General features: G+C 38.3%; 1 protein-coding gene across 1 annotated transcript; it reads left to right on the forward strand.

The window, feature by feature from the left end:
• LOC143876534 (P53/DNA damage-regulated protein) lies at positions 1-23,188 on the forward strand. Its single transcript, XM_077378240.1, has 4 exons — positions 1-236; positions 21,921-22,013; positions 22,115-22,382; positions 22,774-23,188. Exons 2-4 carry the CDS (start codon positions 21,930-21,932, stop codon positions 22,920-22,922), a joined length of 501 nt encoding a protein of 166 aa, XP_077234355.1. The 5' UTR covers positions 1-236; positions 21,921-21,929; the 3' UTR covers positions 22,923-23,188.
• Positions 23,189-24,023: the final 835 nt, after the last annotated feature.

A 24,023-nucleotide genomic window follows, 5' to 3' on the forward strand; every position in this document is an offset into this window, starting at 1 on the left:
TGGGTTGGGTACGTTCTCATGTAAGGAGAAGGAGGTTTCCTTTGCTTTTGGTAAGAAAGGGGAAGAAAAATGTGGAAATGAAAGGACTCATCTGAGCCGTCGTGATAAAAAAGAATGGATGGCTATAGGACTTAGGGTTGCATAGAGGCCCAAGAGGAAATCAAAACGACAAAACCCACATTCGCAATCTCGTCTTCGCCGAAAGGAGAGCACTCAGCCACTCAGGGAAGGAACAGGTAAAATTCCTTTTTATTCTTCATTTAATTGCTAAATCCATGCTTTCTCTTTGTTCTTGATAGTTTGCCATGGTTGTTTTATCTGTGATATCTTGCTCTATTAAAAAGAGAGAGAGAGAGGGAGAGTAATAGCTAATAAGAAAAAAGATAACAGTAGAGTGTAGAATCATCTTCCTTTTATTACAGATAAAAGACAACGATTTAATCTTGTTGTTAGGCTCAACTCCCTTTTGTTAGACAAGGATTCACACACATTGGATTCTCATTTTTCCAAGATTCAAAGTTTGGTTTGAATATAAAACATGAATTTCAGCAACTTGAAGGCTTTTTATAAGAAACCCACTTGCTCAAACTCGTCAGCTAGCTAGCCATCCCTGGAAAGGAATATTGAAAGGAAATTTCCCTAAAATACTGGGTTCTCCTCTGTTTGATCTGTAACTTAGTGTGACTAATGAGTTCATCTTTATTTGTTTTTGTAGACTTGGGTTTTGTTATTTGTTTACATTAAGATCCCATTACCTTTCTATGAACTAAAGGGATGGATCCCAATGTACTCATGTTGGGCTACTGAGTACTGATATGTTGGGCCACTTGAGTATTGATCTGTAACTTAGGGATGGATCCCTTTCAGATAGGCTTCAGTTTTGATTTTTTTAGTTAATCTGTACTATGTTCCTTAGTTACTTTAGTTGTACTCAATGTACTCATGTTGGGCTACTGAGTATTGATATGAATAAGTTTTCACTTTGTAGAGAATACATATAGATCCCTTTGTTTCCATGCACATACACCATGGTTGTTTTATCTGTGATATCTTTCATTCCAAGTTCTTCTTTGTTCTTGTTTTTACATTCATATGATTCATTGTTGTTTTCTTTCTAAAATTCCATAAATTTCATTAACTGCAGTTTTGATTATTTATTTGGACTTTATGGTGTTAGGTTACAACAATGTCTGATCTTCAGAATTTAGCTAATCCTACATCTAGTAGTGCTGATCCTACGACACCTAGTTCAGTAGGTACTAATGCCATATCTTCTCATCATGGTACAACTACTGATGCCCATAGTGGGAGTGTTCCTCCACCTTCACTGATTATTCCGATCCCATTCCTGAAAATGAACCAAAGCGTCGAAAGGTTACATCAGCTGTATGGGACGAATATATTAGGGAGGTAAAGGGTGGTGGAGTTGTTGTTGCCACTTGCATATATTGTAAGAAAATATTTGATGGATCAAGTTCAAAAGGAACAACTCATTTGAAAGGAACAACTCATTTGAAGAATTATCTCAATACATGTCTTAAAAAGAAACTAACGAAAGACCTTACCCAGTATTATCTTGGAAAGACTAGCAATAGTGAGGACTCATGTCCCAAGTTAGCAACACATAAATTTGACCAAGAAGTTGAGAGGGCCTTGTATGCTAAAGATGATTGCAAAATATGACTTTCATTTTCTTATGGTGGAGTATGAGTATTTTCGGCTTTGGATTTCATATTTCATGCCCACTTATAAATTCCGTTCAAGAAACACTGTTAAAAGTGATTTAGTGGGTGTTTATAATGATAAGAAGGCAATGATTTACAAAGAAATTGAAAAAATATCCTCTAAAGTTAGTCTCACTAATGATGGGTGGACACCTGAACATCAAAATCGTGGGTATTTCTGTGTTACTTGTCATTATATTGATGAAGAATGGAAGTTGTACAAAAAATTGATTTATTTTCATGTTGTTGAATATCCACATCGTAGTGAGCGATTGTGTGAGCGGTTGAAGAATCGAATTTTGGAATGAAACATTGATAAGAAATTATTTAGCGTTGTAGTGGATAATGCTAGTGCGAATGGAGGGATGTTGGATGGTATTAAATCATGGTTGATTGGTAAAGGGTTACTTGTCCATAATGATGACATGTTCCATATTCGGTGTTCGGCCCATATTGTTAATTTAATTGTGAAGAATGGGATGGAGGTCATTCAAGGGTTAATTGAGAGAATTCAAAAGAGTGAAAAGTATATAAATCACTCTCCATACAGAGATGAAATTTTTTCTCTTGCATTGAGTCAAACTCGATTATCTACTAAAAAGCATGTGAGTTTGGATGTTGAGACGAGATGAAATTCTACATAGGAGATGCTATGAGATGCTTTGGAGCTCAAAGAGGCATTTGAGCTATTAGCTGATTTAGATAATGAGTATAAGCTCCTACGGCCTACTGAGGATGAATGGGAAATGAGAAAGAATATCTGTCAATGTTTGAAACTCTTTTATGAAGTGACTAAAAGACTTTCTGGTACTATGTATCCAACTGCTAACTTTTACTTCATTGAGGTGTGCAAAATTCGATTGACATTGAAGGAGTGACAATTGAGTGATGTTGACTACATTCACAGGATGACATTTTTGATACAATATAAGTTTGATAAATATTGGGATGAATGTAGTTTGATGCTAACAATTGCAATCATTCCTGATCCTCGATATAAGATGTATATTGTTGAATATTTTTATGAGAAAATCTATGGTAGTTGTTTTGAAGTGTACACAAATAAAGCCCGCAATGTCCTCCTTGAACTTTATTCAGAATATGAGGACTCTTCACTTGAAACTCCTTTTGGTTGTGGGGTTGGGGATCAAGTTGAACGATCATCTGGTTTAGTTGAAGCTTCTACTCATTCAAGCTTGGATTTTGGAGATTTCAGAAGGTTTGTTAGAGAGCGTTCTACTTTGTCATCCTTTGCCAAAAAATCAGAATTGGAGCAATACTTAGAAAAATCTTTGTTTCCATTCAACGAGGACGAAGCTCTTTCATTTGATATATTGCAGTGAAGGAGGCACTATGGAATTTTTTTTCAACACTTTCAAAGCTTGCTCGGGATATTTTGGCAATCCCAGCTTTCACAGTTGTATCAGAGTCAACTTTTAGTAAATCACGTAGAGTTATTGAGGATACACGTGCCCCATTAAATTCTGAAACGGTGGAAAGCTTACTTTGTACGAAAGATTGGTTGCCACCAATAGACGGGCAAGTAAGTAAAATACTAATTTGAACTTTTGTTTTTATTTTATAAGATAATTTTAGCAATGACTTGTTTTTTCCTATTTTATAAACCAGTTTCAGGCTCTCAATCTTGATTGATGTTTTGGTCCATACTTTTGCAAGTGAATTGGGACAGGTATATGACTATATTCTACCTTTACTTGTTATTTTATAAAATTGCTACGATGTGTATCCTTCTCTACTAACCAGCGGTCGGCGGAATATCCGAGGATGCGCAGGTTAGTAGAGAAGGATATCCAGCTATTTTGGCGTAGGTAGGGGTGTAAACGGATTGAATTCGAATCGGATAGTGCTATATCTGAATTCGAATTCGTTTACAAAATTCAGTATCCGTATCCGAATTCGACGGATGATTAAAATTTGTTATCGAATTCGCATCCGACGGATATTATTCGAATTCGGATATTATCCGTATCCGTTTATCCGGATTCAAATCCGAATTCGAATTCATAAACGGATATCCGAATTCGAACGTATCCGTTTATCCGGATTCAAATCCGAATTCGAATTCATAAACGGATATCCGAATTTAAATCCGAATTCAAATTCAGTGTCCGAATCCGTATCCGAATTCATATCCGGATAAATCATATCCGAATGTCCTAATTTGTATCCGAATTCGAATTCGAATAACCAAATTTATATTATCCGAATCCGAACACCTATTATAAAGAAGAAATTACAAATAGGGGTGTAAACGGATCGAATTCGAATCGGATAGTGCTATATCCGAATTCAAATTCGAATTCGTTTACAAAATTCAGTATCCGTATCCGAATTCGACGAATGATTAAAATTTGTTACCGAATTCGCATCCGACGGATATTATTTGAATTCGGATATTATCCGTATCCGTTTATCCGGATTCAAATCCGAATTCGAATTCATAAACGGATATTCGAATTCGAATTCATAAACGGATATCCGAATTTAAATCCGAATTCGAATTCAGTGTCCGAATCCGTATCCGAATGTCTGAATTCATATCCGAATTCATATCCGGATAAATCATATCCGAATGTCCGAATTTGTATCCGAATTCGAATTTGAATAACCAAATTTATATTATCCGAATCCGAACACCTATTATAAAGAAGAAATTACAAACATACAATTCTAGTATTTACAGATACCACTCTGAAATCATTTAAAAGAAATTACAAATATTCAGTTCAAGAAGAAATTAATAAAAGAGGAGGATTCAACCACTCTAAAAAAAAAAAAAAGAGATTACAGATACCCCTGCGCGGCTGCGCCCATCACTTCCTTTAGTACAACATTGCATTCTAATCCAGTAATCCTCAATGGAAATCATCAAATCAATATAACAAAAAAAGTAGCAGTTCAAGTGTTCAACCATCAAAACTCAAAGGGTCCACTCTCAAAACACATAAAGTTGCAAAACATGCTCATGTCAAACTACTTGGATCTTTGCCTCATGGCCCTCATCTTTCGGCGCTTCCTCTTGAGCCTCCTCATGTGCTTCTTCTTCCACTGCAAAAATTATCAGATCCCACAATTAGAGAGATCAATGGGTAAAATAAATAGAACTTTTTCAATGAATGAAGACAAATCACAATAGCCATGAAGAAGTAACATAGTCACTTATATATGAAATGAAAAAAGGGACAAAGCAGCTAAGTTGTAAGTGTGTGTGTGTGTGTGTGTGTGCGCGCACAAGAGAGAGAGAGAGAGAGAGAGAGAGAGAGAGAGAGAGAGAGAGAGAGAGAGAGAATAGTAATCATGATAACCGTCTGCCTAGAAATCATTAGGCATGAGCATATATATTATTCCATAAAATGAAAGAGGGTGTTCCTGCGTAGTTGTGCAGGGAGCTCCCTGCACTTAAGTGGGCTTATAAAGCCTTCCATTGGTCACTTTTTGTGGACCCGCTATATAAACCAATGGGAGGCTTTTTAAGCCACTTAAGCGCAGGGAAGCTCCCTGCTCAGCTGCGCATAAACGCTTTTCTCAAAATGAAATATGAAATATCAATGTTGAAATTCACAGAAGAAACGGTGAACCATGTTCAATTTATAGTCAAAGCTCATACTGGATGTCTGAGAAGAAACGATGACACCCTCTCCTCATTCTCTTCGGGATCAATGGAGCAAGTACTGTAGACTAGTATTCCTCCAGGCTTTACCAACCTATAAATGAAACTTTAAGAGATAAAATACTTAAAAGGCTTCCATTCTTTTACAGAAACGTTAAAAGTACTTCAATGTTATATTTTTATCAACTGCTGACTATGTAATAATATATTAACTGTATATAATATTAGCTGCATATAGCCCTACAAGCATTTTACTGTGTAAGGTACTGCTTGATGTAAATTTAGGACTTTTAAGGTACATTGTAGTTTCAACAATGTTCACTATCCTTCCCAAACTCGCAGCCTGGACACTGAATAAATTACTATACCCAAAACAATAATGGCATGTACTTCAATCTTTGGCCATCATCATGCAAATCGAAGAAAATTTCATCAAGTTCTCTTGCTTTCCTAGATCTATGTGCATCAATAAAACAATCTTAAAGTGCCACTTCTTAGTTCTCAAAGGAAATCCATAAACTAAAACAATCATTCAATCACATCCTAAACCAACTTTAGTTGAAACTCTTAAACATTAAATCGATATTTAAATCATTGGTAGTCTATGTTAAAACTCAAACTTGCTCACCGGGTCAGAAAAAACATCATCACAGCATAAAGTAGTCACATTCTGAAAAGTTGCATCCCTCACGGTAACAATCAGCGACAAACTAAATGATAATGATAAAGTTCACTGATTCAATGATGAGACTTCTATGACTAAAGTGCTTAGTTCCTCCTGACAACTGACAACTGCTTCCTATTTACACAAAGTTAAAAGCAAATGGTTCATTTTCTAAGTGCTGGATTTATAGCACTAGAGAAGGCAGGATTATATTGAGTAAAAGCTTCCACACTTATAGGTGCCCTCTTGACGGTGGCATGTAGTTACGAGTCCCAAAATTATGGCATGCATTGTGCCATAGAGAGAACCTAGAAGTCAACCCTAGATGAGGTGTGAAGTTGCTTGTCGAAGGAGATTCTTCTGACACAGTTAATTCAACATCAAACAAGAGCTTTGGCTAACTGATTAGTAATTTAGTTTAACAACGGATATCGGTGTTCCTTCGCATCATGCTCTGCATTAAGTCAATGATTTATCACGGGAGTTGACTAGATACATTGCATTTAGGCTTCCTTCGCATCATGCTTTGCATTAAGTCAACTTGCTTGTTTCTATTTCACATAGGTACTGCTTGATGTAAATTTAGGACTTTTAAGGTTTTACTGTTTTCACATGATATGATGAAAATATGCATGAAGTATATGGGTGATAATCTGATTTTTGAGGAACCAAAGAAGCAATAAGAATCACAAGCCCACATATTATTCAATTGCTGACCATGCCAATAACATATTATAAAAGTAGAATATAACACATCGTAGCAATTTTATAAAATAACAAGTAAAGGTAGAAATGTAGAATATACCTGTCCAAATTCACTTGCAAAAGCATGGACCAAAACATCAATCAAGATTGAGAGCTTGAAACTGGTTTATAAAATAGAAAAAAATCAGTCATTGTTAAAATTATCTTATAAACTAAGAACAAAAAACTAAATTAGTACTTTACTTACTTGCCCGTCTAGTTGTAGCAACCTATCTTTCGTACAAAGTAAGCTTTCCACCGTTTCAGAATTTAATGAGGCACGTGTATCCTCAATTACTCTACGTGCTTTACTGAAAGTTGACTCCGATGCAACTGTGGAAGCTGGAATTGCCAAAACATCTCGAGCAAGCTTTGAAAGTGTTGGAAATTTTTTTCCATAGTGCCTTCGCCACTGCAATATATCAAATGCAAGAGCTTCGTCCTCGTTGAATGGAAACAAAGATTCTTCTAGGTATTGCTCAAATTCTGTCTTTTTAGCAAATGATGACAAAGTGGAACGCTCTTTAACAAACCTCCTAAAATCTCCAAAATCCAAGCTTGATTGAGTAGAAGCTTCAACTAAACCAGATGAACGTTCAACTTGATCCCCAACCCCACAACCAAAGGGAGCTTCAAGTGAAGAGTCCTCATATTCTGAATAAAGTTCAAGGAGGACATTACGGACTTTATTTTTGTACACTTCAAAACAACTACCATAGATTTTCTCATAAAAATATTCAACAATATGCATCTTATACCGAGGATCAAGAATGATTGCAATTGTTAGCACCAAACTACATTCACCCAATATTTATCAAACTTATCTTGCATCAAAAATGCCATCCTGTGAATGTAGTCAACATCACTCAATTGCCACTCCTTCAATGTCAATCGAATTTTGCACACCTCAATGAAGTAAAAGTTGGCAGTTGGATATTTAGTACTAGCTAGTCTTTTAGTCATTTCATAAAAGAGTTTCAAACATTCACATATATTCTTTCCCATTTTCCATTCATCCTCAGTGGGTAGGAGCTTATACTCATTATCTAAGTCAGCTAGACGCTCAAATGCCTCTTTGAGCTCCAAAGCATCTCGTAACATCTCATATGTAGAGTTCCATCTCGTCTCAACATCCAAACCCACACGTTTTTTGGTAGTTAACCGAGTTTGACTCAATGCAAGACAAAATTTTTCATCTCTGTATGGCGAGTGATTTATATATTTGACACTTTTTCGAATTCCCTCAATTAACCCATGAATGACCTCCATCCCCTTCTTCACAATTAAATTCACGATATGGGCCGAACACCGAATATGGAACATGTCACCATAGTGGACAAGTAATCCCTTACTATTCAACCATGTTGTAATACCATCTAACATCCCTCTATTAGCACTAGCATTATCCACTACAATGCTAAATAACTTCTTGTCAATGTTCCATTCCAAAATCCGATTCTTCAACCAATCACATAATCGGTCACCACGATGTGGGTATTCAACAACATGAATAGAAATTAATTTTTTGTGCAACTTCTATTCCTCATCAATATAATGACAAGTCACACAAAAATACCCACGGTTTTGATGTTCAGCTGTCCACCCATCAGTAGTGAGACTAACTCTGGAGGATGTGTTTTCAATCTCTTTATGAATCCTCGCCTTCTCATCATTATAAACACCCACCAAATTAGTTTTTACAGTGTTTCTTGAACGAAATTTATAAGAAGGCATGCAATATGAAATCCAAAGCCGAAAGTACTCATACTCCGCCATAAGAAAAGGAAAGTCATGTTTTGCAATCATCTTAGCGTACAAGGCCCTCTCAACTGCTGGGTCAAATTTATGTATTGCTAATTTGGGAGATGGGTTATTACTACTGCTAGTCTTTCCAAGATAATATTGGGTAAGGTCGTTCGTTTGCGTTTTGAGATGATTCTTCAAATGAGTTGTTCTTTTTGAACTTGACCCATCAAATTTTTTCTTGCAATGTATGCAAATGGCATCAATAACTCCACCACCCTTTACTTCCTTAGTAAATTCTGTCCATACAACTGATGTAGTCTTTCGACGCTTTAGTTCATTTTCAGGATTGGGATCGGAATCATCAGTGACAGGTGGGGGAACACTTCTACTAGGGGCATTAGTACTTGTACCATGATTAGGAGGTATGGTATTAACACCAACTGAACTAGGGGTCGTAGCATCAGCACTACTAGACACAGGAGTAGCCAAATTCTGAGGTTCAGACATTGTTATGTTGGGTAAGGTCGTTCTTAGCGGCCTAAAAGGCCAGAGTTGAGCACTACCCTGTTTCAGTAATTGCACTACCATCAACACAATTATTACCACTCTTAAAGATAATGAGAAACTAATTAAGATAATAGAGACAAACCATCTATGGACAGACCTAATAGACAAGGACAGGTTCATGCATTCCTTGAGTTATTCAAGCAAGCCTCATTATTATAGAGGATGTAAATTCAAATAGGATAGCATACTCACAGAAACTTTTGTAGGAGCAATGATGAGGCACAATCCTATGGTTTGTCTTCTCTTGCAGCTCTTGTGATTCATTAACAGAATTGTTGTTTGATGTTTCTCCTCGTTGATTCCAAGAGCTTTAGATCCTCAGCATAGAAATTGCTAATACAGGAGAAATAGTAGAAAAATGAAAAATCAAGGAAAATAATTACAACAAGAAATTGAGAAAGCAAATAACATACCCAAGAGTGGCCGATGGAGAATGGCTGATGTTCTCCTTCTCTTTTCTCTATAAATCCTCCTTGTAAAAACCCTAGCTATGGAAATGGTGTAGTTCAGTGGAGGAGGTAGCACAGATCCTATTTTCCAGAAAATTCATATTATAGAAAAGGAACAAAAGAAACCCACATAATAGAAAGTGAACAAGAGAAAACAGTGAAAAAAGGAACAATAAGCTAAAAATGGAAAGAAGTGGGTTTCACACCCTAGTGAAAAAAAATGGGTTTCACTAGGGTGTAACCCATTCTGATTTCTCCTTTGCTATGTTTTGATCTTCCCATTCTGATCTTCATATCAATGGCGTGTAGACGACTATGATTAGATAATTTTTACCCAAAAATCTAGTAATGGCCATGCAAAAATCACATTGATGACTATGGTTAATTTCCAATATAAAATTGCGAATCACAAAATGCAAAAATCACATTGATGATTATATATACAAGATTTTTGAAGCACAAAATGTGAAGCACAATTCACGACAAGATTTTTAGTTCAACGGTCAAAGAAAATATGAAATGTGTAGAAGGAAAGAAGAAGAAACAGCCAAGAGGGAAGATTATGTTGGGAAATGAAGAGAAAAGATCACCAACACAAACTCTGTTGTTCACCTTCCCCTGCACTGCCTCTTCCCTGGCTCTCCTTTTTTCTACTCTCTCTAATACACATACACACACAAAGGGTAGGATTATTAGTTCTCTTTTAGCTAGTTTCTTCTTGGGTTTTTATGGGAGTAGTGTTTTTCTTATGGAAATGCTATTTCCACCCCTTTTCCCATCATTTGCACTCCCTTTTGCTTGTCTTTTTCCAAAAAAATGGATGCATATTCACTCCCTTTTCTGCCATTTCTTGGAAATATCTTCATTTTCAGGAAAAGACAAACAAAAGGGGTAGAAATGTTGGGAAATAGGGGTGGAAATATTGGAATATTGAATCCCTTTTCTTATAGCAAAAAAAAAAATACAGTGGGTACTGTAAAAAAAGGAACAAAACGAAAATGGGTTTCACACCCTAGCAAAAAACGGAACAAAATGAAAATGAAAATGAAAAGAGAAAAGGAACAACCATATTCACACAGTGGGCTTCACACCCTAGCAAAAAAAAAAAGAAAAGAAAAAGAAAAAGCCCAAAAAAGAAGCTTCACCCACTTAGAAGGAGAGAGAACAAAGTGTTTTTCTTCTCCTCTCTTTCTCGCGCTTGGTTGTGGGGCCAATTGGAGGCTGGGATGAGGTGGAATGCCGGTGGCGAAGTCGGCGACGGCGAGAAGATAGAGGGAGCAGAAGAAAACCCTAGCAGACCTCTTTTTAGTGTGTTTCTGTGTTTGTGTAATTGTGTATTTGTGTGTTTCTCCCAACAAAAAAGCCCTAGACTCCCAGTCAATATTAATATGAATGATATATTTCGCCCCCTTTTCTTCCCCAGGCAGCCGGCTCCCTCTATTAAAATGATATATTTCGCCCCCTTTTCTTCCTCAGGCAGCCGGCTCCCTTATTTAAAAAGTACTGTATGGAGAATGGGCGGTATGGCCACACTATAGGATGATCCAAACCGGCCATGTGATGCCACAAAGAAAACCGGCTAGCTGATTACACCTAAATTCTAGGTACATGTTTGGTCTAATTGGTTTTATGTGAATTTTTATTTTTAGGGAAAAATACAGTTAGACCCCCTGTGGACCTGTGGTTTTTGACACAATCAACTTAACCCCTAATGTTTAAAAAGTTACAAGTAGACCCCTTGTGATTTCAATTTGTATAAGGTAGGCCCCATCTTTTGAAACAATATCAATGCTAATAAAGACCCCATACACCCCTCCAAACCCCATACCCGAATCCAAACACTACCAAAAACACAGTGGGCCCACATTAGTTGGACGATCCAAAGTGTTCATTTGATGGGCCCTAACATAGATAGGGTGTGCCGAAAAAATCAGCTCCATAGGATCATCCTAATCCTTCAATTTGTGGACGAACCGTTAACTGAGGGGGTCTACCTTACACAAATTGAAACCACAGGGGGGTCTAAGTGCAACTTTTTAAACATTAGGGGTTAAGTTGAATGTGTCAGAAACCAAAGGGGGTCTAAGTGTATTTTTCCCTTATTTTTATACATGTAAACATAACTACATTGTGTATTTGTGTTACATGTATTATGTATACAAAAATATTTCTTTAGGATGATCCTAGCCCGCCGATCTATAGGATCATCCTATGGAGATATTTTTTGGGAACAACCTATTTACGCTGTGTCCCATCACACGAACAGTTTGGATCATCGTATGCTGTGGTCCGTACAGTACTTATAGAAAAATATGGGACTATAAAGGCTTACACCATATAACACTAGCCGGAGGAACACGATCTTCCTCTATTTTACGGGACTATAAGGGCTCACTCTATTATGGAAACCTTAATTTTTGGTGAACAACCTATCTATGTTGTGTTCCATCACATGTAAGGTTTGGATCATCTTGTGATGTGGTCCGTATAGTACTTTTTGAAAAATACGGGCTTACACCATATAAAATCTCATTTTATATTTTCTTTATACGCTTTTCCACAAAGTTACACTTACAAGTTTACAACAATCCAAACAGGGCCAAGCTAGTTAACTTTAAGATAGAAATAAATTAAATAATTAGCCCTCCAAGGCTCCAAGTAACCATATTGGCATATTCATTTAATTTCCCTTTGGAATGTGAAGAGAAAATAAATTTCACGAAAAGTGTTTCTATTGTAGCTATTTTGGATTTATTTCTAGGAAAATTATTTCTATCAGAATTACTTTAAAGAAAATTGCTTCTATCTAAAGTTCGTGTATGGATTGTTAAAAACTTGTAATTTTGTAGAAGAGTTTGGAAAGGAAAAACATTTGTAATATTTGTTAAAAGGGACTTCTTAGCAACTATTTAAAAAAAACTGGACTCTTGGTATTACGTGATTCTTAAGGACTATTTACCAATTATTTTGCAAATTAGGGAGTTATATTAAATAAACATTAAAATGTAAATATATATATATATATATATATATATATATATATATATATATATATATCGATGGCAAAAATGTAAATTTAATTATATTTGAGGTGTTCCTCCGGCAAAAATGTAAATTTTATTTGATGATATTATTAATAATAAATATTAATAAAAATAAAATGATTCCGGATACGGATTCGGATACATATACGGATTCAGATATATGGATATAGATTCGAATATACGGATACAGATTCGGATATACGGATACAGATACGGATATACGGATACGGATATTCGGATACGGATGCGGATACGGATTCGGATATCCGGATCCGGATCCGAATCCGGATATTCGGGATAAACGGATGTACTTCTCGGATTCGGATGTTAAACGGATCGGATGTACCATTTACCAGATTCGTATCCGCTAAGAGCCGGATATCTCATAAACGGATTCGGATAATATCTGCTTGAAACGGATTCGGATAATATTCGCTTTAAACGGATTCGGATGCAGACGGTAATCGGATTTTCGAATGTCCATTTACAGGCCTAGGCGCAGGATAGAACTAGGGATTCTGGCGGTGATTTTGAAATTCGAAATGATGGGTCTCCTGCACATTTCAGATGGAGGAGTATTATTGGGTGCAGTCCTATGGAAAGGGCGGCAGAAGACTCTTCGCAAATTTTTAATATTTATCTTGAAGATTTAGATGTCGGTGGGTCCAGCTGTCCTCTGCAGGAAATCTTTTCTCCAGATGGCAATATCCTGGCTTTGAATTTTGTGGACCCAGTAAGTGACAATAGCCCATGGATTTTGGATACCCAGGCTAATTTAGAAGCCCATGGGTCGGCGAAAAGCCCAACGACTTTCTCGCTTAACTTTAATTCTGGGTCAACTTTGAGTATCCTCAATAATTCAAGTAAGGACTGGAAGATAAACAGTTCTTTCTCTCCTAAAATTAAGCGGCAATCATCTCAGCTGATCTTGAAAAACTGCAGCGGGGAGGGTTCTTTCCTAAAGGAATTTTTTTGGCAAATAGCCTCTCGTCTGGATTTTGCATCTGAAGATGAGTTTGCAGAAAATAGTAATCGGGACGTTGTGCACTTATTTGCTGAGCAGGAGGGCTATAATTTGCGATCACAAGCTGAAGATATGATATTAGTCGAAGGGGACTCTAGTTGGAAGAAGTATAATCAGGCAATTTTTTCTCTTCATCGGGAAGGTTTGGGGTTTCTGTGTAACTCTTGTATTAAGATCAGTCTGGAAGAATTTGATGGGGGTATGCCCTTTTCTAATTTCCTGCTAGCAAGCTGACCTATCCTCTAGAGCTTTCTGGATGTCTTGTAGGTCAGTGCCCTGAACTTAAAGTTAGTAGTAATGGCGGAAAAGAACTGGTTTCATCCAAAAAGGCTATTATCCGTGCATCTGACTTGGGGGTCCGGTCACTGGAGGGCTCTAGTCTGGATCGTCAAGAAATTGCGGATGGTGGAATCTCTTTGAAGACTGGGCAATCAAAAAGGGGTGGTGGAATTGAATCTGCAATCAGTCACACCTTAGATGTGAGTAGAAAGTTAGGGGTGGTATTTGCAGGAAATGAGAATGAGTTCAGATTCCAGATAAAAGTGGCTGAGATGAGAGAACTGGAGTCTCGGAGCATGGCAAATAGGTCGGAAGATTTGTATAAAAAGACAGAGAGGGAACTAAAAAGATTAAAATCAAGTATAAATTATATTGGGGGAGTGTTTGAGGGAGAATCTCTATCAGATCAGAAGGGAAGGAAATCTGGGGGGAGAAAGGGGAGGTGCTCCATAAAGGGTAGTCCTTTATGAAGATCATCTCTTGGAATTCAAATGGGTTGGGATCTTAAGGGAAGAAGACTCAATTAAAGGAAATTCTAAAAAATTCAAAACCTAATTTATTTTGCATTCAGGAAACAAAGTTGGAGGAAATCTCTAGAGAAACAATGAGGAGCTGCGGGGTGAAGGCGGACTGGGATTTTAATTTTATTCCATCGGTGGGGGCTTCAGGAGGTATCGTAGTAGCTTGGGACGCATTGTGCTGGAAAAACATTGAAGTTTGGAAAGGAAAGTTCTCTATTTCAGTGGCGTTTACAAAGGTAGAGGATGCATCGATATGGTTATTTTCCGGGGTATATGGCCCGTCTCGAAGGGAAGATAAATTGGCTTTTTGGGCAGAATTGGGTAGTATGAGAAGTTTGTGTCCCTACCCATGGTGTATTGGGGGTGACTCTAACGAAATCAAATCCGTAGGGGAAAGGCTGGGATGTAACAGATCTAATCAACATATGAGAGCCTTTACCAATTTCATCGCGGACTTTGAACTCATTGATTTCTCGATGTCTGGAGCGTATTTTACATGGTCTAGGGGTGAGAGTCGAAGCAGGTTGGACCGTTTTCTAATATCAGCAGAGTGGCTGGCCATGGTTCCGGATGTATCCCAAAAAGCTTTAGTCCATTCTGTTTCCGATCATTGCCCTATTCTGCTCGACCCAAGGCTGGAATCTTGGGGTCCTCCTCCTTTCAGATTTGAAATTGCATGGTTGGATTTTCCTCAAATGAAGGAAAAACTGGGTGAATGGTGGTCATCTAGTCCTGTGGCTGGGCAGGCGGATGTAGTTATTGGTAAGAAGTTAAGATTTGTCAAGAAAAATTTAAAATCTTGGGTGGGAGAAAAGAAAAAACAGATGTCTGCTAAAAAACTTGGTTTGGAGAATAGAATGGTGGAGTTGAAAGCCCTAGAAGAGAGTGGGTTAGGTGGGGAAGAGGATCGGGAAGAGTTGGGTAAAATCAATCAAGAACACCAGGCGATTCTTCTGCATGAAGAGATATCGTGGCGGCAAAAGTCTAGAGTCAAATGGTTAAAGGAAGGGGACAAGAATTTAGCCTACTTTCATGCAATGGCTAGCTCCAGAAGGCGAAGGAACAGAGTTGAAGTTATCACTGAAAATGGTATTACGATTTCGAGCAAGGAAGAGATTTCTTCGGCCTTTGTTGATTTCTCCTCTTCTCTCTATACCTCTGAGAATTTGTCTCGTCCAATTCCGGAGGATGTGGAGTTTAGTAGCCTGTCTTTGGAGGAGAGCTCCAATTTGGAAAAGCCCTTTGAAGAGGATGAAATTAAAAACGCTATTTTCTCTATGGATAGGGACAAGGCTCCTGGGCCAGATGGATTTTGTCTCGCGTTCTTCCAATCCTGTTGGTCCTATGTTAGAGCTGACATTCTCAGATTCTTTAAGGAATTTCATGAAGGCTGTCAGCTTGATAAAGGAATGGGAGCTACATTCATTGCCTTGGTTCCCAAAGTGGAGAGAGCTTTGAAAGTATCGGAGTTTGGGCCCATTAGCCTGGTGGGTTGTTTGTACAAAATTCTATCTAAAGTCCTGGCTGACCGTATAAAAGTTGTCCTGCCAAAGGTGGTTTCGGATAGTCAAAGTGCATTTGTTAGCAATAGGCAAATTCTGGATTGCTCCCTCATTGCTAATGAATCAATTGACTACTATATGAGAAAAGGTGAAAAGGGAGTGGTCTGCAAGTTGGATATGGAGAAGGCGTATGATCGAGTTGAATGGGATTTCCTGGATTATCTTCTGGGTTTGGATGTGTTTGGAGGGGCTGGATTCGAAGATGTGTGTCCTCGGCATGGTTTTCTATTTTGGTAAATGGATCCTTAAAAGGTTTTTTCAAATCCTCAAGAGGCTTAAGACAAGGAGATCCTTTATCTCATTTTCTTTTTGTCATTGTTGTGGAAACTCTAAGTAAACTGATTCAAAAAGGGAGTGAGAAGAATTTAATTGAAGGTTTCACAGTGAGGAAGAATAGAGTGGAAGTATCTATTTTGCAGTTTGCAGATGATACCCTCCTATTTTGTGTTCCGGAATCTTTGAAATTACTAAATCTAAAGGCAATTCTAAGATGCTATGAATTAATAACAGGGCAGAGATCAAATTTTTCTAAATCAAGAATGTTTGCGATAAATGTTCCTTCAGCAGAGATGGGGATCTATGCTGAGATTTTGGATTGCAAGTTAGATATCTTTCCCTCCTCTTATCTTGGACTACCCTTGGGAGTGGGTAGGCCTTCTAAATCCCTTTGGGATCCTATTGTTGAAAGAGTAGAAAAGAGACTGGATACCTAGAAGAGAAATTTAGTGTCAAAAGGAAGGAGATTAACTTTGATAAACTCGGTCCTTGCTAACATTCCGGTGTATTTTCTTTCAGTATTCAAGTGCCCTGTAAGTGTAGTTCTAAGAATTGAAAGAATTCAACGCCGGTTCCTTTGGGGAGGAGCTAATCACAAGGGTGGTATTCCTTTGATTAAATGGGAAAATGTGTGCCTTCCTCGAAACTATGGCGGGTTGGGAATCAGGAGAATAAAAAGATTTAATCATGCTCTCTTAAGCAAATGGCTTTGGAGATTTGGAGAGGAGGAATCAGCTTTGTGGGTGAGGGTAATAGGGAGTAAATATGGCTGTCTCTCTGGAAATTGGAAATTAGTTGATTGGTATGAGAGAAAGGGAGTTACCACTTGGCGCGATATTCTTAAAATGAATCAGGAATTCAAAAGAGGTTGCCATTTTAAGGTTTATTCGGGTCATCCGATCAGGTTTTGGCTTGATTCTTGGTGTTCAAAGGATCCGTTGGGCCTAATGTTCCCAGATTTACTCCTTGTGTCATCAGTGAAGGAAGTCTTGGTTTGTGACTGTTTTGAAAGAGTAAATCAGACGGTGGTGTGGTGTCCTCAATTTAGAAGAAACTTCTTCGAAAGAGAACTGGCATCTGTCCCAATTATTTGATCTAATTGAAAAATGCTATATTAAGAGGTCAGGATCGGATAGAAGGATTTGGAAGTGGAATTCATCTGGAATTTTTTCGGTAAAATCCTTTTATGATCGGGATCCCTCAGATAATGTGGAATCTTTATCGGCAAGAGTTTGGTCTTTTCATTGCCCTCCGCGAGCTTGTTTCTTTGCTTGGTCTGTTTGCAATGGCCGTATCCAAACTATTGAATTTCTGAGAAAGAGAGGCATGTGGTTAGTTGATCACTGTTCATTATGTATGGAGGATGGGGAATCCATAGACCATTTATTTATACACTGTAAGTATGTAAGAGAAATTTGGGGGCTGCTATTGGGAAGATTTGGCCTCCAATGAGTATTCCCGAAATCTACTCTTCAACAAATTGAGTGTTGGGACTTTGTTCCTTGGAAGAAGAAGGGAAAGATGCTCTGGAGAATCTCTCTTTTGGCTCTGTGGTGGTCTATTTGGAAAGAAAGAAACAATAGAGTTTTCGAAGGAAAATCCAAGTCATCCCATGGGCTTTATATGTGTATTGTAGCAGTAACCATCCAGTGGGCAATGAGCTCCCCTCAATTCAGATCTGTGTCAGCCTATGATCTGTGGGAAGGGTGGCAGATTATTTGTAATGAGGCATCAATGAGAAGGAAAGTCACTCCAAAATGGGTCCCGCCTCCAATTGGTTTTCTAAAATTAAACTTTGATGGTGCTTGTTTTGGAAATCCAGGCGCGGTGGGGATTGGAGGTCTTCGTAGGAATGAGAAAGGAGACGTGTCTTGGGCGTTCTCGGGTCCTAATGGTATTAGTGATTCAAATGAGGCGGAAGTTAGAGTAGCTTATTCGGGTATCCTGCACCTAGATGAAAGTTATTTGAACAAGGTGATAGTGGAAGGAGATTCTTCTAATGTAATTCATTGGCTGTCTGGTATTGCCCCCCTCTCCTTGGAGATTTCTTAGTCTTATTGAGGAGATCGCTGATTTTGCATCGGATTCTTCTGTATCTTATGTGCATGTCAGGAGATCGGCAAATGGTGAAGCTGACTCTCTAGCCAAAGCTGGGGTTAGCAGATCTAGTTTGGAGTGGTTTGATCATCTCCCTCCTTAATTGTATTTGATTTTCTCCTTTTTTTGCTCTGTATCTTTTGAACCATCCCGGTTCTTTTAATGAAATCACTATTTCAAAAAAAAAATGTAAGGTTGAATCTTGGATCTTGAAACTTGATAATGTAAGGTTGAATCTTGGATCTTCCCACTCTGCATTTGCCATCTTCTCTGGCTTATCATCTATTCCCTTCGTGTATTCTAAAAGTTCTCCGCCTTCTTGCATATTTAGTGCATAAAACTGCCGCTTCAGATATAATCGGTTAGCCAAGCTTTTAACATGTAAAGCTTTTCCAACTTCTCCTTTAGGCGCTTCTTCTTCCATAATGTTAAACATAACGTTATCTACCAGACATTGTTGAATTGTGCTGACCATCTTCAACTAGATGGCTTCCCACATCTACATCTGTCATCTTCTTCAGCTTCCCATCCATTCTCTTCAGCGCCTTAACCAAGCCCTGTTAAACATGGATGTCCTTCACCCTCAGCTACCATAACATAAAACTGCCCTTTCCGTCAAACATGCCGATGTTAAACTGGGTAGAACTCGACTTTACTTTCATCTCAAATCACCCTCGATGCAAAGTTCCACCTTGAACGAGAATTTCTTGGACAAGCTTTCTACTACCAATGATCGCTTTAACTGTGATCCAACCACGACACCTACTATCGCTCCAACCTGAGTTTCGACACCACTTGTAGAGAAAATCCGTCGGACAAAATCCAATCTGATCGTGCACAAGTAAACAAAAAAAAGGAGAAATGCACAAGCCACAAGATGAACATTAAGATTTTACATGGTTTGGCTAAGATACCTAAGTCCACGTGCGAGAACACAATCTTCACTGTGAGAAATCAATATACAAGGATTATAATAGATTAACACAAAACCTGTAAACCCACACCTCTTTCCTTGTGCCCTCAACCAAGTGCATACACAAGAGAAACCTGAGATAAAACCCAAGAGAAAACCAAAGAGGAACCCAAGAGCAAACCCGACAGATCTCTCTGTTTTCCTCCCTCTTTCTCTCTAGCCCCATCGAGGTAGCCACCACTCCCCTTCACGAAGCCTCTCCTCCCAAGAGAGAAAAGCCTTCTTTCTCACAACCATTTTATATCTTAAGTTTTACCAAACCTAGAAAAATGTTTCTATTTTAGTAATGAAACAAAGTGATGAATAATTGCACGCCCCCTAATTCTAAGGAATACAAATAAACATGTCGATTCTTACCCTGTCGCTCTCACTGTTTGATTAGTAATATAAAATCACTTGGGTTTAACTTCTTTAAGAAGGGCAGTCGCTTTGACTGTTGGATTAGTAATATAAAATCACTTAGGTTCAACTTCTTTAAGAAGGGCATTCTTGCAATGTGTTTATTTTAAGTGAACTAAAGAGGGTTTTATCTTTAGTTGGGGCTTTATAAAGTGTGTGGAATTAGGGCTTTTCCCTACAAGAAAAGAGGGTTTCTTTCTCCAAGTTTCATTCTTCTTTTCTTGCAATAGCTTGGATTCAAGGTTGTTTATTGGGTTCCTTTTATGGTGGTTTTTCGAGTTGTGAAGACATCGTGGAGTTGGGTTTTTGCTTGAATTGCAAGAAGAGGGTGTTGGTGGGGTTTCCACCATTGTTGGAGAGGTAAGGGTTTTTCACCCTTTTTGTAATTTCCCATCAATGATCGTGAATTTTAGTTGCCAGGTTGGCCGTGGATGTAGGCCAACATCTTTCCATTTGTTATTGTTTGCTTTGAGGGTGGTGTCGATAACCGGATTTCTAGGGAAACAGGCTGCAACTTCTGAAAGCAGATGTTAATAAGCCTATTGCATGATCGTGCGCCACGATTTTTACCTCTCCCATGGAGTACCAGGCCACATAATTAATCAATTTTTTTGCTCAATGGCCACATCCTCTACTAATAACAGCACAAACATAATAAGAGATAAAGAGAGGGAGGAGAGAGGGGTGAAGCGAGGGGTGACTGACTTGTAACGGCGGTAGGCCGAAGCTCTAGTCCAGGAGGGGAAGAGACGATCACTGAAACCCTTGCTCGACCTTCGCTAGAGACGATTTTTTAAAGGGAAATTTTCACCCTTTAAATCAGGTTGACACTCCCTTGTACCCCGCGACTAACGACTAATGGCCGCGCGCTTTAGGCTAAGGTCCTAAACCTCTCCCATGCCCAGCTGGATGAGATCCCACCTTGGTCTAAGATAAAAAAGATTATCAATGAACACAGTTTATCGTGGGCGCGGCTAAAATATGATTCTTCGATCTAAGGGTTAGAGGATTGTTTGTTTTATGTGAGACTTGAGATCATCCTACATGCCAGTTCCGACCACCATGTTCAGATCTTCCAATCCGTCTCAGGTTAGTCCTAGGGGTGCAACTTGGGTCGGGTTCAACCTAGGAAAAAAAGTCGGGTTGAGTTGAGTTCGGGTCAGGTTCGGGTTGGGAAGAAAGGGTTTCTTAAGTCGGGTCGGGTTCAACCCAACCCGACCCGACCCGAGTTGCACCCCTAGTTAGTTATGATTAACCTACTTGACAACAAGTGCCCAAGTCACAGAGTGCCGCTGGGATAGCATCTTTTATCCTTATCTTTACAAAAGCTACTTATTAGCAATGGCATAAGAAGAAAGCAAAGTCCATGTGTTAGGCAAGATAAACCATAATATTGAACATATGTAGGGTTTCTGATTATGATTATTCGAGGGTGTGGTGGCCGTGTTGATCGAGTTGGGTGGAGTTAGAACCATGATTATTCGAGGGTGTGTAGCTGGTAAATCGATAGGTCAATGGTTGTTTTTAGCGACAACGGACTAGTGGCGACAGCAATGGGAAATCTTTAGGTGGCTGGGAGACAAGCCAATGTGAAGATTGTTGGGAAAGTTGCCTTGTTTCCCACGGTGTAGTGGGAAGGCAACAATATAAACTGTTTTTTTTTTGTTTGGTAAAACCTAAGATATAAAAAGGTTTTGAGAGAGAAGGCTTTTCTCTCTTGGGAGGAGCGACTTCTTGAAGGGGTGTGGACTGTGTGGTGGATACCTCGGTGGGGCTTGAGAGAGCTCTAGAGTTCCTCTTGGATTTTCTCTCGGGTTTCATCTCAGGTTTCTCGTCTGAATGGTCTTGGTTGAGAGGGCAAGGAAAGGGTTGCGGGTTTTGTGTCAATCCGTTGTAATGCTTGTATATTGATTTCTCATAGTCAAGACCGTGTTCTTGCCCGTGGATGTAGGCATCTTGGCTGAACCACATAAAATCTTGGTGTTCATCTTGTGTCTTGTGTTTTTCTTTTTTACTTTTTCGTTTACTTGTGCATGATCTGATTGGATTTTTCCTGGCGGATTTTCTCAACAACTATTTTTAATTAGCCATTGTCCTCCAATCCTGCTTTCATTTTTCATATAGTTTGATAACTAGGAAAGAAAGAAAGTGTTACACAGATGGAGAGAGGCTCTTCATATTTCAATGCTCAGTACTCACCCTGCAAGTTTTTTTTTGCAGAGAACCCTAATGGATGACGGCATGAAGCAACTGCAACAGACGCTCATCGAGATTGAGACTGACGCAGAACATCTTCTTTTGGCACGGCATCAGGTGAATACACTTTTTTCTTTAGTTTCATTCGTAACAGTTTCATTCTTACTCATTCTGAATGCTTTGCTCGTGGGCGTTTGAATTAATCTATGTAAATCCAGCTGGTCGAGAATGATAAAGTAAGGAATGGGAACAGAGAAGCCTTAACAGCACTCAGGAAAAAAGCTCGTACGACTAAAACCAGCGTGCCATCTCCTTTTGAGTCTATAATGAGAGAAATAGAGGGAGCCGATTCAAAGCCATTAGTAAAGGAGATATGTCGGACATGTGGGAATCATGACTCAAAGGAGCACACTTGGATGATGTTCCCAGGTTCAGATCTTTTTGCTCGTATACCGTTCCATGCTGCTCATAGTATCCTAGAAAAAGGTATTCCCTTTATTCCTTCTGGATTATTGCCTGTGACAGAATTTAGGACAAAGCATTCAACATGTTACATGGAACAAAATGGTAGTTGTTGATTAACCGTAATTTAACTGCTTCTCTTTCATTCCGAAAAAAAGAAGAAAAAGCGCTCCTCTTTTTGCAATCAACATGTGAATATCTTTCAAATTTTGAATTTGAGGCTTTTGCAATCAACATGTGATCTTTCATTCAAATTTGAATTCGAGGGAGTAAACACTACTGAAGCAGGTTGTGCAATTTGATAAAGAACTGAGCATTGCACTATGCCTTTTTCTTATTTACTTTAATCCATTTATTGCTAATTGAATTTGGTTGAGATATTGATGCGCTTATTACTTATATCTTTTTATTTCAGATCAAGAACGACTGGATTATGATGCAAAGAAATTACAGAGCGACGTGAAGGAGAAATCTTTTTCAATTTCTGAGAGAGGGGCTCTTGCTGACAGGATTAGTCCTGGTGTCCTCAAATCTCTGGTAACCCTGACCGACAAACCAAAGTAAATTCTCTGCGCCAAAATTGCAATCAATTTCGTTGTGACTCACATATCCGGAAGGGCCTTCAGTTTTTTTTTTTTTTTTTTGTTATATTTGTTAAACAAAAGCCCAATCTTTTGTTTGTCAATGTAATTTTTGCATCTTGAATGTGGAAATATTCTAATATAAGTTGAAGAATGTTCTTATATTACTGTTTTGACTTAGTTGTTAAAGTTTGTCCTTGGGTTACTCTTGTTCATATTTAATTAATACAACCACTTGTGTTATCCTGATGTTAATTAAGTGCAGATTGAGGCTCCTGTGAATTCTATGCATGATAAGGTTCAACTTCATGCTTTTCTTATTCTCCTGTTTACTTATGCTCTTTCTTTTTCCGGCCATGACTCTAGAAAACCAGCTGTAAGGTGAAACACAGAAATGTTACCAGCTTGTTGGTCTTTCTTGACAATTAGTTTCCATCCTGAAGCGCATTGGAAGTGAAATTAGAAGTCTTTCTGGATGAATGTCAAACAAGAGTAAGTGAATGTAATTTCAGTTCAAATACGCCTCTTTTTTTTTAAATCTTGAAGGGTTAACATGAAGTAGTTTCCAACACATATTTAACTTTTGGATTGTTAATCTACTGGACTGAACCCATAAAAAATATAAAAATCTACTGGACTGAAGTGCTTAATATACAGACTGATACACATGGGGGCATCTCATACCATTACTAAAGAAAGTTCAGTTTTGGTTATTTATGAGCCCCTTCTTTTATGTTAATTGTTTACTTTTCATCCACCCGATCACGGTATACAAGATATTGATAATATAGATTTGTGAAGTGGGATACCCACTACTTATGAGTTGCCACGTTTGTTAGAAATGTGATTTCTTTGGTTATTTCATGTTTTTAAGCTGGTTCTGGGAACCAGTTTAGAGGCCAGTTTAAATTGTAAAACTCACAGGTTTTATTTCTTTTCTGTTTTGAAATGATAACATTTTTATGAGCAAGTTTGCCGCCAAAAGAGGATTGCATTATCGTTGCTTTGAAACCCTTCTTTCTCCCTCTCTAACCCCTCCCCAAATTCTCTGTTCAATCTTCTTCTTCGTATTCTATCTGTTGCT

The sequence above is a fragment of the Tasmannia lanceolata genome, unplaced genomic scaffold (assembly GCF_043159265.1).
Source record: "Tasmannia lanceolata isolate RefF3 unplaced genomic scaffold, GAP_Taslan_0.1 ptg000005l, whole genome shotgun sequence".
Lineage (NCBI taxonomy): Eukaryota > Viridiplantae > Streptophyta > Magnoliopsida > Canellales > Winteraceae > Tasmannia > Tasmannia lanceolata.